The 16201-nt window shown below is 45.8% G+C and overlaps 1 protein-coding gene across 3 annotated transcripts in view; it reads right to left on the bottom strand.

Annotated features, from left to right (window-relative positions):
- Positions 1–16201, bottom strand: part of ATP11C (ATPase phospholipid transporting 11C (ATP11C blood group)) — a 112578-nt gene that overhangs the window by 17066 nt on the left and 79311 nt on the right. For all 3 annotated transcript variants that reach the window (XM_084813671.1, XM_084813670.1, XM_084813672.1), the window contains exons 20-27: positions 15108–15282; positions 14063–14165; positions 13247–13392; positions 12245–12304; positions 8071–8198; positions 3588–3723; positions 1379–1444; positions 1061–1164 (exon numbers count right to left, since the gene is read on the bottom strand). In XM_084813671.1, coding sequence (XP_084669797.1) covers positions 1061–1164; positions 1379–1444; positions 3588–3723; positions 8071–8198; positions 12245–12304; positions 13247–13392; positions 14063–14165; positions 15108–15282 — 918 coding nt within the window. The remainder of the gene's footprint in view (positions 1–1060; positions 1165–1378; positions 1445–3587; positions 3724–8070; positions 8199–12244; positions 12305–13246; positions 13393–14062; positions 14166–15107; positions 15283–16201) is intronic.

Consider the following 16201-nt stretch of genomic DNA (forward strand, 5'->3'; position numbering starts at 1 on the left):
ACCCTGCTAGTCCATCTAGCCCAGTATTGTCTGCTCTGACTTGCAGCAATTCTCCAGGGTCTCAAGCAGAGGTTTTTCCCTTATCTTAGTTCAGGAGCATGCAGTCTCTCTCTCTCTCTCTCTCTCTCTCTCTCTCTCACACACACACACACACACACACACACACAATTTATTCCCACCCTATGACATAGGACAGGAGAGAGAGAGCGCTAGTGAACAGCCTGTGGTCATGCAGTGAGTCCATTGCGGAGTACAGATTTGAACCCCAGCCTCCCAACTGGGAGTCTGCCGCTATCCACCACACCATCTCTAAAGAGCTTTAGGGCGCAACCCTATACATGTTTAGGCAGCATGGCTTGCTGGGGCATGGTGGGAATTGTAGGAATCTTCTCTGTCTAAACACACATAGGATTGCACCCTTAAGGTCACTTATTTCTGAAGCCATCTTAAACTCCACTGGTTTTTTTGTTTGTTTTTTAACCAATAGCCTTTCCTTCCAGCAGTGGAGGTAGCCTATGTTGATTACACGATAAGTTCTCATCTATTTGATATTTCCCCCACAAAATCACCTTAAGTGAAGTTTTCATAATATGCAAATATACTTAAGGGTGGGCAGGCTACTCCCTGAGCGCAGTAATCCTAGGGATGGTGAATAAGTGATGTTCAAGAACATTAGATTCTTCCAAACACTGTCATGACACTCATTTTGTGCTCAATTCCTGTTCACAAATGCTGCTCGCTTTGGGCGAACAGGAAACTTGCGCAAGGCGAGCAGCGCTCAATTGGGAGATCCGTGCAAATCTCCCAAAATTTGCAAAAATTTCCTTCATAGACAAAAGTGTGGCTGATTCAGTCTACTCAGGAAATTTGCACAAATCGAAGTGGGAACCCCGAATGAGACAAACATGAGCATGTGTCCGACAATTTGCGAATATTTTCAGTGGACACATGCCTGCGCTCACAGTTGAAGCTTCAAACAGGGCATGCTCGCATGTTTTGTGAGCAAAAACAAAATTCGCACACATTGCCAAGTAATGCACAGTTAAATAAAAACACTTACCAAATGATTCCTCCCCAGAAGAATGAGAAGAACACATAGAAGATCAAGGAACCCCAAATTACAAAGTGGTTTACCCATGTCCAGTATCGCGTGTCTAATGCCAGCTAGGTTTAAAACAAGAAAAAAGAGCTGCATTACAAAACAGTATCAGATATATAGCAGGGTACAGTTGTCTTGGATGACTAAAATATCAGAAGCCACAGCAAGAAATTCACATCACTAAGATCAATACATCAGCCCCCGTAATAGGTCCTACCCTGTACAATTTGTTCAGAGATTACTTTCTTTAAAAGAAGAGGGGAAAAAAGGAGTTCTAACCTTTAGAGTGACGGTGAACACCAATACAGTAAAAACCATTGTCCCAAAAGTCCAGTTTCCTGCCATCTGAAAAACACAGTTGGTTCAGATGTTTGTCTTGTCAAGTTTTGGGGAAGGGGGTGGAGAGGATTAAGGAAACAATTATAAATAATGGAGCTGGATAATATTCAGCTTTCACAGGAACAAAATTATCACAACTGAAAGTAGAACATGCCCCCGCCCCGCCAAGAGCAAAACACCTTGCAGAGCCCAACAAAATTAACCAGCAACATCGACTGCTATCTACTGCAATCTTTTAAAAAATTAAATGCTGAGAAATGCTAAGACCTCCTGCTAAGAAAACTGGATGCAAGGAAGCAGGGTTAGCATTCCTTTACACACGGCCAATGCTGTGCTGATAAGTTCCAGACAAAAGCAACTTGGTACATCTGTGAATCCAACGGCAGAGACAGGTCTGCACTGGCACTGCAAGGAGGTCACTGCAGAGGATACTGGTAACATTATGGGGTACACATTCAATTCAGGAAAGGTCAAAATAAATAAAATAAATGATCTGCACTGGTCAATTGTGGAACAACACAGTCTGCATGACGCCTGCCTTTCCAGGATCTAATTCCCAAACATTTGGTTTAGTGCAAGAGCAACGAAACATGAGTTTTGGGGAAATGCCCATGAACATGGACTGCTATCCCCCCTTTTTGCAGTCTCTTTCCTGCACGCCACCAAAGGAAAAGCGATATTCTGCATTTCAAGTGAGAGCAACGAGAGCAATGAATGGGACAGTTTGCTTACCAAATTCTGTCAAGATCTGAATGCATACATTGAGACAGAAAGTGACATGTAAAGAGTTTTTAAGGAGGTGTTTGTTGTTGGTTTGCATTTTTCAAAAATAAAGTCAGACAGGCACAAGCTGCAATCAAAGAGGCAGGGATTGCCGTGATGAAAGGCCAGCTGTTCCTATAGCCACAAAACAGCTTTACAAGAGCGCAGCAGAGCAGAGCAGATCTACACAGCTCTCCCTTTTGGAAGCGTCAGTGGCTGTTGCTGCTAGAAATAACTGCAACGGATTTACAGAAAGGATGCGATATCTGACAGGGGCTTTGATTAGCAGGCAATAAGGGCAACCTTTGCACAAAGGTCACAGATAAACTTCTGTTCAGCAGTGGAAAAAGAGATGACACAATGCCCTTACCATAAACCCACAATTCACATTTACAAACTAGGCACAAAAACCCAGAAGTGTTTAAAGTGTGGATAGCAGCTGCTCATGAACTTGAGCACACTCCGGGAGAGAGCGGAGGACAGGAAGGCCTGGCGTGCTATGGTCCATGGGGTCACGAAGAGTCGGACACAACTGAACAACTGAACAACAACAACAAGCACCTGCTCAGGGAAGGTATTCAGGTCAAGAGCATGGTACATGGGGAGGCTTGTTTGTTTCTTTAAAAAAAAATACCCCCCCCCCCATTTTCCCAATTAATATGAGAGCCAGTGTGGTGTAGTGGCAAGAGTGTTGGACTGGGAGTCAAGAGATCCGGATTCTAGTCCCCACTCAGCCACAGAAGCTCACTGGGTGACTTTGGGCCAGTCACAGACTCTCAGCCCAACCTACCTCACAGGGTTGTTGTGAGGATAAAATGGAGAGGAGGATTGTGTATGCTGCCTTGGGTTCCTTAGGAGGAAAAAAGGTGGGATATAAATGAAATAAATAAATAAATAAATGCTCCTATTTGCCCCACAAGCGGGGATGGAGGGACCCCATACACCTATGATGGGGTAGGGAATTGGAAATGTTAACATCCCCTCCTACAGTCCTGGTCATCCATCAAACTCCAGCTACATAAAAATAATAATAATTAGGAGTTCCATAAATACAATATCTGATGTTACATAATTTGGCATTCATTCATTCATTCATTCATTCATTTATTTTAAGCACACTTAATGGAATGAGGATGGGATCCAAGGAGTAGCTTACAGCACACCTGAAAGTTTGCATGTATCAAGCAGGAAGTTTGGCTTTTTCTCACACACGGCAAATTTGCATGTCATATCACAATCCCTTCTCTGAAACTCTCCCGCTCACCCGGCCCCATGTCAAAAGTGGTTTGCCACGTGGCAGAGGACTGTGCTTTGGAAATGACACATCCGGACAGCCAGCTCCGTCCTTTGACTCCTGGGTTTGACTTCAGAGCGGCTTTCCTCTTACCTTTCCGTTGTCCTCTACAGAAGAACTTTGGAAAAGAAAATAAGCCCCAAAGAAGAACACACAGCCGTCGAACAGGCCCAGGAAGGTCCAGTATAAGAAAGGCTTCAGCTGCAACATGGCATTGTCAGAAACGTTCCTGGGGGGGGGGGGGGGGGGCACATGAAAAGAAGTATTTAAATCTGTGCACAAGGAGCAGGGAGACACAAAATGCAATGGCTAAAAAGTATTTTTTGAAGCTGCCTCTCGAGGACCTGCAAGATGACTCAGGCAGGAGGACAAAACCTGGTTTTATATATTTACAAAAGCAACCATGTGAATAGTTTGCTCTTTTCCCTCCATTTCCAGGCATTCTATTCACAAAGAAATCTGTGAGCCCCAGATGCCTTCTGGGACACATGGATCTCCGCTGAGAGGACAGCCAGCATGGCTGAGTGGCTAGAGGGGGGCTAAGAACAGGGAGGTGGGAGTTCAAAACCCCATTCAGCCATGAAATTCACTGGGTGGCCTCGGGCTAGTCACACACTTTCCGCCTAGCCTACCTCACAGGATTACTGTGAAGACAAAAAAGGGGGAGAACAGAGTTCTTTAAAGGAAAGGTAGAATATCAACATGATAAAGAAAAGGAGAAAGAAGAAAATGCACACACTCCAGACCTCTCACGTTACATGGGCAGTGGAAAAAAGAAGCAGGACGAGAAAATTCCAATGTCCTTGAATAAATGCTGGAGACAAAAAAGAAATGGCTGTTTTTCAAATATGCCAGCATGGCTGCTGTAGAATTTCAGACACTTCCATTTGCGGGGTGGGGTGGGGAGATGGGAGCCTTTTTGCAGATGCTTCTGTCTAGGTGGAACGTTGGCCATGGGTTCCCTCTGCTGGGCTGAAGTTGCAATCTCTTTTTGGAGAAGAGTTCCAGATTTTTTTAAGGGAATGCCAAGAACGCAGTAAAACAGCCCAGGCATAGTAGCAGGAGTCATCAGGGCCGGCCCCACCATATTTATTTATTTATTTAATTTCTATACTACCCAATAGCTGAAGCTCTCTGGGCGGTTCACAAACTCTCTGGGCGGTTTGCAACAGTCAGAGAGAGGCGGTCGCTTCAGGCGGCAGATGCTGGGAGGTGGCAACGAGGTTTTGGAGGAGAGAGCTGTGGGCTACACGATCTGCTCTGCACCTGCCTGCTGCCTTCAGGTGTAATGGAGGGTGGTGTCCCATCACCAGTGTTGGAGAAAGATTCAACTGCCAATTCAGTTGGCTTTTGTACACTGTCCTTTGCCTGAGGCAGCAAAGTGTAATGGGCCATGCTGGGAGTCATCCTCAGAAGCTGCCCTCTACCAGGTAGGACGGTTTGTCCAGCCAGCTCAGTATCATCTACGCTGACTGGCAGCAACGCTCCAGGGTTGCGGGCAGAGAAGGGTCTTTCCTATCGTATCACCTCCTTGCAACTGGAGATGCTGGGGACTGAACCGGAGACCTTCTGTAGGCAAAAGCAAGGGCTTTTCCCCACAGGAAAAAACTGCAGGAACAATATGACCACAATATGAGGAAATTCTGCCCCAAACCTGGCGCCAAATAATTCTGAAGAGCACACAACCCGGTAGGATTGGTGACTGATGATCTACTGCCACCTTCTTCAGCTTGTTGCCCTCCAGATGTGCGGAGACTACAGCTCCCAGCATCCCCAGGCTGTAGCGAAAAATCATGTATCTAAAACACAGTCCAGCAAGATTGGGATTCAGTCCTCAAAATGACTGTCCCGACTCATGACTCAGAATTCACAGTTCAGTCCCATATGTACAAACAGGTAAGAGACCTGCCTCCTCACACCTAAGGGTGTGTGTGTGTGTGAGCGTGTGTGTAGGAGAGGTACACGGACAGTTATTCAGCTGCACTGTAGATCTGCTGTCTTATTCTCAGGATTAAGAAACTGTGAAGAAGTACACACATTTTCTTGGATTCTTTGCTGTTTGATAAACTGGCTGTTGTAGTACTGTAATACAATACACATTTCTTCATTTTAAGTATTAGCCTGCTATTTTGTTATATATGGGTCAAACTTTTTATTTCCTTCCAGCATACCTTACGATGCCCTGTTTTCTCTCCAACCCCTCCTCTTCCTCCAGCCCTGTCCTTTCCTTCCCCCTTCTTCTCCCCCCGCCACCCCCACCCCCAATATAGGATACAGATTGTGTCTTAGGTTATTTTTCTCCTAAATCTAGGAGAGTCTCTTCTCCATAAAGTGCTTTCATTCTCCATAAAATGCTTTCATACAGACTTTCATATGGCTTTTGAGAAAGATAGGTAACATATATGAAATAAAAAGAATGCACAGGTATGAAGTTAAGCATGCTGTACCTCACAGATTTTAGGAGAAGCATTAAGCATATGCATCCCCCATTGTAATAAACACATGGGATTTAAAGTGTTTAGCTTTGGCAGGTTCGTGCTCAGATTTTGTACCTTTGCAAAAGTATACGACTGAAATAGGGATAGACCCACTTTTTTTCTCCCCCAGTTGTTTTGATGATGGAGCACCCATTATAGCAGGCTGTGTTAATATTCCTCCCACCTGCCACAGCAATGCCATATCACATGCAAGGCCAAAAGAGACAGAGCTGTTCTGTTATGTGGGAGAGGCCATCAGTTTCAGGACTGATCATGCCATTGCAGGGCTAATAATATAGTTGAGAAACCCTTCGTTGCATGCCCTGTTTACCATATGCCGTTAAATCCTGTGGATGATGCCCCCCCCCCCCCGCCACCCATTCCAATCGCAAAACGAAAGTGCAGCGCAGCGTATCGGAAAGCTGAAACAGCAGCAGCCCGCTGAGCCCTTTGTATTCAGGGACACGTTCCCTCTGATGAATATTCAAATTGAGGCCATCTTATTTTTACAATTAGATTGTTTCCCTGACTCTGCTCACGCAATTACACTAGTCAGGCAAGTCTGTGAGCCCACTGAGCTCTTTGCAAGCTATAAATAGCACCCGAGGGAGGGGGGAGAGAGAGATGCCCCAGAGCTTGGCAGAGGTAAAAAGGAGGGCAGCAGAGCAGCGGCAGCCAGCTCCGCTCTGGGGCAGCCCCCTTTCCGCCTCCCTCCTTTTGCTGCATCCATAAATCCTCTGGATGCAAACAAGGATGTTTACACCACATGGAGTGCCTGATACAGACCACAGCAGCTGGCTTGCTGGAGCGGGGCCAGCGGAGCGTTTTCATTTGCTGGAATGGTTTAGCGGCTCCCTTTTAACAGATGCGAGGCTAAGCATCCATTGTTTCACGGCTCATGGGGAGGTGGGGAGAGCCGCTGCAGTGGGGCTCACCCAGGTGGCGGCTTCCTGCAGTGAGCTCCTGAACTGGCGTCCGCCAAGGTGCACCACCCCTCCCACTTTATTTATTTAAGTTTTAAAACTTCTTACTGGCGGCTGGGATCACTTCAAAGCAAAGTGTGTATGGATAGAGGTGTGGGGTGGAGAGAGGAGAGCACGTGTACATCTGTGGGTGGTGTGCCAGGATGAGAGAGAGAGAGAGAGAGAGAGAAAGAAGGAGCTGACAGGCAGAGTGGGAAGCGGGGGGGGAAGGTTTCTGTTGTTGCTGAAAACTGTGAGTTGAAAGGAATTGTTTAGCATGTTGGGGCACAGACCCTGGCTCTGCCTTATCCTCAGTCTTTGGGGCAGGTTACTTGTCCTTTGTGATGATTATTAATGATTATTAATTATTACTATTTATTACATTTCTATACTACCGCATAGCCAAAGCTCTCTGGGCGGTTTGCAAAGATTAAAAACATTAAAATACAGTATACAGAGGTTAACAGCCATTTACGTTAAAAAAAAACACGGACAATATACACGAAGACAACATATATCTAAAAACAACTTCAAGCAATCAGCCATAACCATAAGACAAATCCAGGAGTGACTGAAACTCATCATATGCTGCCATATGACTAGCCAGGCCTGCCATGGCAGCCATGTTGTGGAAGTGCCCAAGGCAATTTCTCAAGCTGCTAAATGGGCCTACAGGCCCCAAAAGGTGGCCTACTCCTGGCCTAGAGAACAACCCTTGCCGAATGCCTGATGGGGAACTTCATGTTGAGGATGGGGCCACAGGTCTACTGGTTGCTCTAAAGCAGAGAGTCTTCCATCCAGATTACAAAAATGGCCCTGCCACTTCCAGCCGTTGATCCCCAGTAAAGTGCTTCACATATTCTCTCAGTCACCTTCTCAAAACAGCCCTGCAGAAAGGCAGGTCAGTGTTATTATCCCCACATTACAGATGGAGGGCCTGAGCCTCAGAGAGAATAGCCTGCCTAAGGCCATCCAGTGTGCTTCTGGCAGAGGCGAGATTCAAATGGGGGACTGTTTCATGAGTCAGCCTCTCTGTCGCTGTACTGTGCCAGCCCACCTTCTGTCTCTCCGGTGCCCAATGGCCCTCACCTGCACTAGAAGGCCAGTGAAAAGAGCAGAAAGCCATTTATTACTTACAGATACAATTTCGGGAAGGTCATCAGGGTGTCAATAGGGACATGTTGCTCCAGCAGACTGTAGGCCACAATTGGCAGAGATGTGAAACAGATGTTGAACATGGTAAGGTAAGCCGCGTCATAGAGAGGCTTAAACAAATAAAAAAGAAGAGGAGTCAGGGAGAGAAAAAGGTGACAGGAATGGCTTGCTCATACCCACTCCAAAATATTCATTATACTGCCTGCAGCCTCCTCCCTACCATAATCATCCTACAATTGTTTGAGATTTTAGTCTCACTTGGTTTCAAGAGGCAATCAATCCCAGGTTTAGAAACAGGCATGTGCTTGGTCACCTATGGCGAGGAGACAAACTGATACTGCAAAGCCAGGTGGGGAAGCCTTTTGTAAAGTCAGGGGGCACGCCCCCCACCCCACCAACTTCACATTGCCACAGTGCCATAATGGACTCACAGAGGGACACGTGGGTAGGCAGACCAGTAACTTCTGTGGATGTATTGGCAAGGCTGATTATGTCTTTGTTGGATGACTTGCCCGTAGCACGTTAAAGACGCAGGCAGGGGGAGTCTGATCATCTTCATAAGTTGTATGCAATTCAATGGGATACATTCCCTAGTAAGCTCACTGAGGACTGGCCTTAAGCCAAGAGATGACAGCCTGCCCAAGGCCACTCAGCGAGCGTACAACACAGGAAGCTGCCCTGCACCAAGTATATATCCGTCCAGTCCAGTACTGTCTACTCTGATTGACAGAGGCTTTCTCCGGAGTCTCAGGTAGAGAAGTGACTTTCTCATCACCTGCTGATTCTCTCTCTTTTTTGTTTAACTGGAAATGCCAGGGGCTGAACCTGGGACCTTCTGCTTGCAAAGCAGGTGCCCCACCCTTGAGCCAGGCTCCCTCCCCACTGAACCTCCTAGCTGAGCAGGAAAGGTGGTGTCATGCCAGGATCTGAGCCACCATTAAAAAATGAGCTAGCTGTGTCTACAAGGGGGTTTCGAGGGTGGTCTCAAGGAATGGACTGAAGGCACAGGAGCCAGCCACCTAGCGGAAGCTAACCCGGTCTGGATCTGGCCAGTGCTTGGAGGGGAGTCCACCTGGGAACCGCATGGAGCCCCTTGAGTTCCGTGATGGAAGAAAGGGGGGATAGAAATGTAATAAATAAAGTGAATAAATAAATGTACTTATTTCTCTGTAAGTACATTATCCTTCAAATCCCTCCTAAAAACTCACCCTTGGCACATCCACTTAGTCTCACCTACTACTAAAACTAAGCAAGTTGGCAAATGAAGTAAATGCGGATTCCTCCTTCATTTCTCCTTGGTTCTCTCTGTTGCCTCTCCTGTACTGAGCTTTAGACTGTAAGCTCCCTGAGACAGGGACTGTCTGCTTGATGTGACTCTCTAAAGCAGGGGTAGGGGGGACTCACCTGGATCCCAGCCTAAGTGTTGAACACACACACTCTTTCCTCACCACCATGGTAACTCCAGCAATGGATTCTTTACTAGTTATTGTGGCATGGGGGGGTTGCAGCTACCTTGCGCAATGCGTCAGTTTCAAGAAGTGGGCAGAGTTCTACTCAGCTAGAAGGCACACCAATACCATCAACACATTCTGCGTATCTTTGAACTTCTTAACAATAAAGAGGAAACCAAAGCAGGGCAAAGCCTCGCTCTAAAACTTCGACGGGAGACACAACACTGGACTGCAAAAAGGAACCACAACCCCTCACCTTCACCCTGAAAAGGTCTAAGGAAAGAACGAGCTCATGAAAAACAGTTGCATTTTCAGAAGAAGTGTTCAGCTCATTAGCGGAACCGGGCAAAACACAATGAATGGAGCAGAAACGTTTGGAGACGGTACATCGTGTGCGCTCATTATATCCCCAAATTAGGTTTCATGCAACCTTGTTTGCAGTTTGCCAAGCCTCTGCTAATGAGCCAGCTCAGTTTCCATTTCCCTTAGAAAGAAATTCTGCGTGCAGGGGTAAAAGCAGGTTTTAAGTGCTTTGCTTAAGTCTGGGCTGCGTTTTGGGGAGAAAAGGGGAGGAAACCGAGCCACTAGAGCACGGTTACAGACGTGTCCTATGACTGCGACAGCTACCCAACAACTTGTCTTTTCATTAATTGAAGGGTGGGGGAGCGGCAGCCACTCAGACAGCTTCAACAGCTTTTCTGTACAACAGGGATCCCAGTTTGCACCTGCCCCTTGGAAGATTCTTTGTTAAGAACAGGAGCAGTTTTGGCTGAGGGATGGTTTTTCTTCTTTGTTGTTTCAATGCATGTTATTTTCCAAACTGCTGGGGAGGGTAGAAGCCTCCCCAATTGCAGGCTGTTCGCAGGAAGACAATGAACATAAAAACCAATGACCAGACCATTAGGGCTGTTAAGGGTCCCTATAGTCATTCAAATCCCTCCTTTTCCATGAAGCTTTGGGCACAACTCCCTTGCCCAACAGCAACTAAGCCTGTAACCCAGCCAAACCATGTATAACTCAAACAATCACATATCTTTTCCTTGTTTATCCTGCTTCCCTTTCCTCCATTTCCCCTACGGCAAAGTTTAGATTGTAAGCTCGTTGGGGCAGGGACTTGTCTCTTATATTCAGTAAAGCACCTTGCACACTGATGGTGCTACGTCAGTAATACTAAGGTGGGACTACGGATGGACAAGAGAATCTCTTTATCTGCAGTGGCCTCTGGCTGATAGCCAGTAAACTTGCACGTGAGAAAGGACTTGAGGAGGAGGTGGAGTTTGTGGGGGTGTTTTTAATGGGAGAAGCAGCTGGCTTGACTGATAGAGAGCAGGGGCACTGCTTTGGATTTTGCAAGGAGGGTGATAAAACATACAAGTAGGGGTCAGGGATTGGGACAAAGAGAGGGCGTGGGGTTTCCAACGCACATCACCTTACACAGAATAAGGGGAGATGGGACACAAAAGTAGCCAAAGAACAACCCCAAAGAACAACAAGGTCTCTTTTTGTTTTTTTTAAATGTTTTAACCGAAACATTTTGTATTCTCTGTTTTTAAAATACTTTAACTGCAGGCAGTTTGCATTTTAATTTTGTACACTCTAAACCACTTTGAGATGTCTTTTTAAATAATCAGGTACTATCTACATTAAAAGATGCTAAAATAAATACCTTTACAATTCCCAAGCAATTATTCCAACTGCAGTGTTTGTTTTTAAATCTAGGTAACTGTGTATATTTTTATCTAGAAACACAGGGCAAGAGTATTTTTCTCCAGCTAACATGATGATCTGGTTCACATGTAATGGTGACAAATTGTGGGTTATTTAACCCATGATTTCGGGGGGCGGGGGAGGAAACACGCTGCATGCGAGCCATGCACAAGCTGCTTCTGGTTTCTGCAAGCAACGTCTTATCAGCCTGCTCATAGGTTGAGAGTGACATGCAAACCTGGAGCACTGGGTTGTTTAAGGGCCAAATAACCTAGTAGTTAACACATGGTTTGGTGTTGGATTAACCGGTGGGTTGTTTAGCTCCTAAACAACCCAGTGGGCGGGGTTTGCACGTCACACTCACAATCCCAACTGGGCCAACCAGAGGCTGTTTACTGAAAGTGGAAGCATCTCATTAACAGCATGCACCTTGGCATTAATTAACCCATGATTTGCCACTGTTTCATGCAAGCTGGCCTAATACAAAATAAAAACAGCCACGTAACATAGTTACAAGGGTTCTAAGTATTGTGCCCCCAAAGTAAGATCTGACATCATAATCTGTGACAGGCATTTTGGAAACTTCAGCCCCAATGTTCAGTGTGCTAACCTGGAAACAGGTGTTACTGATATGAATGGGACTTGGTTGTGATCATGTATGACTGGGACTGGAGACCCTGTGTAGGCTTCAATTGGCAGCAATGACCCCCTTTATGAAGGCTAAGTGTGTAAAATAGGTCTCATTCATCCGATATTCTGAAGATGGAAGGAATGTCACTCTGCAGGTGCAATCCTATGAATGCTGAGACAGAAAAAAGTCCCATAACTCCCAGCATTCCCCAGCCAGGACAGCTGGGAGTTGTAGGACTTTTTTCTGTCTCAACATGCATAGGATTGCACCCTAAAATTAGCAGGTCTAGAACTTCAGATGGAAATTAAGCTGGGGTTCACAACTCGCTTCGGATCACAAAGTCATCACCAAAATACCAACAACATACCTGTTGTGAAAAGCCACAGAAGAACTGGTACAAAAATTGTGGGAAAATGAAGCAAAGATTCTAAAAAAAACACAGAAAAACAAAAGCAATGTTATTCTTGCATAACCCACCCTGCCCTTTGAGATCTGCAGGAAAAGCTCTATTCCGAATCCCCACCAGCAATAACACATTTTATCACATTGATATCCTGTCCTTTCTCCAAGGAACACATGCATCACTAAGAAACATAGTAGCCAGGCCACAAAAAGCTGCCTTAGACCACGTCAGACTGTTTCTCCATCTTGCCAGGATGGCCCACTGGCAAAAGCTCATCAAGATCTTATGTAGACAAAGGCCTTTCCCCCTCACCCCCTAACTGATCTTTTTCACTGGAGATGCTGGGGATCAAATATGGGCCTTTCTGCATCACAAGCAGTTGCTCCACCACTAAAGCTATGGGACTGGGAAGTTGGAGCGACCGAAGCTGAGAACAGTCAAGGAGGAACAAGATCCATCATAAGCCAACACGAGTGCCACGGACTACTCATTAAGGAATCTAGGCTTGGGATTTCTCACCTATCCTGCAGCCCCTTAACACTCTGCTTGGCATTAGCTATGCTCCGAAAGTTATCAACAGCCCCTGCCACCCCGGCATCCAACACAGGCTAGCCAACTCCAATCCTCCTCCCTCCCAATCCCCTTTCCTTTTGTGTCACGTCTTTTAGATTCTAAGTCTGCAGATAGGGACTCTCTTATTTCTTATCTTTGTAAGCTGCCTTTGGAGCCTTTTTGGCTATGGGGTGGGATAAAAAATGCCATAAATACATAATACATAAAGAATAATTTACCCTGCTGAAGAAGTACTGAACAAGGTGCGATATTCTGATGTAGTACAAATGACATAATTATTCTGACATGGGGGACACAGTGATGATGTCAGGGGTGATGATGTCAGATATTCTGACGTAATACAAATGATGTAATTATTCTGACATAATTAATTATTAATGAATAATAATTTACCTTGTAGAAGAAGTACTGAACAAGGTGCGATATTCTGACGTAGTACAAATGCCCATGTGCCAACAGCAATTTTTTCAAGTCTTTGAACTTTGGGATGGCGTAGTCACTGTTCCGGGCTGCTTGGCGGCCCTCTTTGCCTTTTATACCTGGGCGCGGAGATGACAGACAGTGGGTGGCGTTGTATCCTGGTTCAGGAATTGCATCTCACAGAAGCTCATGCCACGTCAAAATCCCCACTGGCAACATTAGCTTCCTGCATCCCTATATGGACACTACAAAGCATCACTGAGAATATTTGGGGAAGGGGCTTTTATACTGTGGCACCTAGAATAAGAGGATGCCCTGCCCCAGTCGATTTGGTGGTCACCCACTTTTCTGGTAAGCATTTAAGTTTTATCTGGTGTGTAGAATTGCCTTTGTTTCAGTTTTGGCTTTGCCTTTTTATCTTTCCCCCTTTTCTAATTGTTGCTTTTGTCTTTTCTTTTAATGGATCTGGCATTATCCTCATTTTATTTGTTGTTTTAATTGGTTTATGATGCTAGGAGAAAAAACATCTCTCTGTGCACGTTCTCAGCATCATGCGCACTTTTATAGCCGCTTTCACAGCCTTCTCCACCCTGGCGCCCTCCAGATGCTTTGGACTACAACTCCCAGCATACCTGACCACTGGCCATGCTGGCTTGGGCTGACAGGAGTTGAAGTCCGCGACATCTGGAGGGCAACAGGTTGGAGATAGCTGCTCTATTGTGTCCCTATTAGTTGTCTTCCCTGCTCCTAAACTAAAATACTCCTATTGTCTTTCGAAACATTTCTTACCTATTCCCACATGAGCTTCCAAAATCATGCTAACGTCATTGGCACCGTCTCCTACCGCAAGCGTTATTGGGCTGCCCTTTGAATTCTTCACCATCCGAACAATCTAAATAGGCAAGACAAAAGACACACATAATAAAGGCAGACTGAATGCTGCAAATGCACAAGATCCACACAGTTCTTCTCCTTCTCTTGTGTTATGCTTAATGGGGTTTAGGTACTCATGCTTAATGGGGTTTAGGTTTTCTCCACTAACAACACAGAAACAGATAATAAGCAGATGACAACACACAAAACACATCATAAAATACTACAATAAAAGGATCAGCAGGCAGAACATGTTATTGGTTTCTCCAAATGTTTCCTTTAAGGAGCCAGGCCTTCCCCAGGGGCTAGGAGAAATATAGTAATGGGGCCATGCTGGCCACTCTAGGGACAGCATTTCAGAGGATTGGCACCCCAACCTAAAAGGCCCTATTCCTCCTGTCCATCTGCTGATCCAAAGCAGGACCTCAGATGTCAAACAACGACCCGGTTAGCACGTCATGCTGCAATTCCTGGGTTGTTTAACCCAGGAATTGGCAGGGACGAGTAAAGTGATGAACGCCCTGCCTCCCACACGGCCATCATTTCCACTTTCAATTAGCAACCTGTTCCTGGGTTGTTTTATGATGTGCAAACCCTGAAACGCTGGATTGTTTATGGGGTAAATGGCCCAGAATTAACCCAACAAGAAACCATGGCAATTGCTGGGGCAGTGTACTCATCACTTTGCTTGTCCCCGGCAATTAAACAACCTAGGAATTCCATCACGATGTGCAAACCATGTCAAGAGTTTACTGGAGAAGGCAGATTTGCAATATGCAGGGTTGAAGTCATTTAAGGCTTGAAAGGGGTAAGACCGAGCACCTTGAACTGAGCCTGCAAACAAGACAAAACGCCAGTGGGAGTTGCTTGCCTCACGAATGAGTCAGCTGACAGCAGAACAGGACACACTGATCTTTTACACTGGGAGCATCACATTGTTCAAAAGGCCTGCATTACACACCTGCGCTTTTTGCAAAGGAGCCATTCGACAGCACAGGACTGCGGTGCACTTCAGGCAGATCTGGAGGAAGATGCTCTTATAGTGGCTGGAACGTAAATCCTGGGAAATGTTCAGGATCAGGGACAGGGTGGCCCCGTCAATAACCAGCCCGTACTCCTGACCGAATGTCCAGCTTCTAAAACCGAAGGTGAAAAGACGCTTGAAAAATTATACACTCCCCATCCGATAGGGATCTTCACAATCAGAAGGCTAGCAGCTTCTGCGACATGGGCTGCAGAAAAAACTGCAGAGCTAAAAATCATCAGGAAGTTGAAATGTAACCGAAATTAAAACAGAAAGAAGTGCAGCTGTTTGGTTATATTGTCTACCCCTTAACCGTTGCATACTTTACAAAAGAGGACAACAGGAACAAAAATGGGTGCCTTTGTTTTTGGGTATGGACTCTGGCTGATACAGTGGTTATGCAGATCTGTTGCTGCTATTAAATGGTTCACAGCTATTTTCTAGCCCAGCACCAGATTGGGGAGGGCTCAGCTAGCTGTTTAGCAGCTGGGAGAAGGCGGAAATGGAAAGGGGAAGCACTGGGAAAAACTGGCACCAAAATCTAACCTTTGTACTCAGTCTGTTTAAATGCTTCAGATTTTGAAAGGCTTCAACTTAAGAGGGGCCGTTGACATGTTTCTTTCTCCCAAGAACAGCCCTCTTTAATCCCAATTCTCCCTACCTCTTTCCCAGCCCATTCTTTCTATGTCCTCTACCCCCTCACCTTAGCAGAATTATTCCAGCTGTTAGGCATTACTCTACTGAGACAGCAGAAACCATACCAATGAATTAATCTCATTAGTTGCATTATTTGTTTATGTGTAGTTGTGTGTGTGTGGGGGGGGGGAGGGAGGACTCCAACAATATGCAAGCTTGTGTAGAGCGCTCAAATATAGTATACATGAATAGAAAAGCTCAAATCCTTGGAGGTGGGGAGGGAAAGATCAAACCACTGCCCACTTCTTTGGCACCCTCCTCAAATTTTCTCCTGCGCTGATGTGACTGACAGCATTACCCAGGCTTGTTGAAAAGAAGGCGCCAATGGAGAGAAA

The sequence above is a fragment of the Heloderma suspectum genome, chromosome 9, assembly GCF_057233095.1.
Source record: "Heloderma suspectum isolate Gila_16-S chromosome 9, 16-S_ref, whole genome shotgun sequence".
Lineage (NCBI taxonomy): Eukaryota > Metazoa > Chordata > Lepidosauria > Squamata > Helodermatidae > Heloderma > Heloderma suspectum.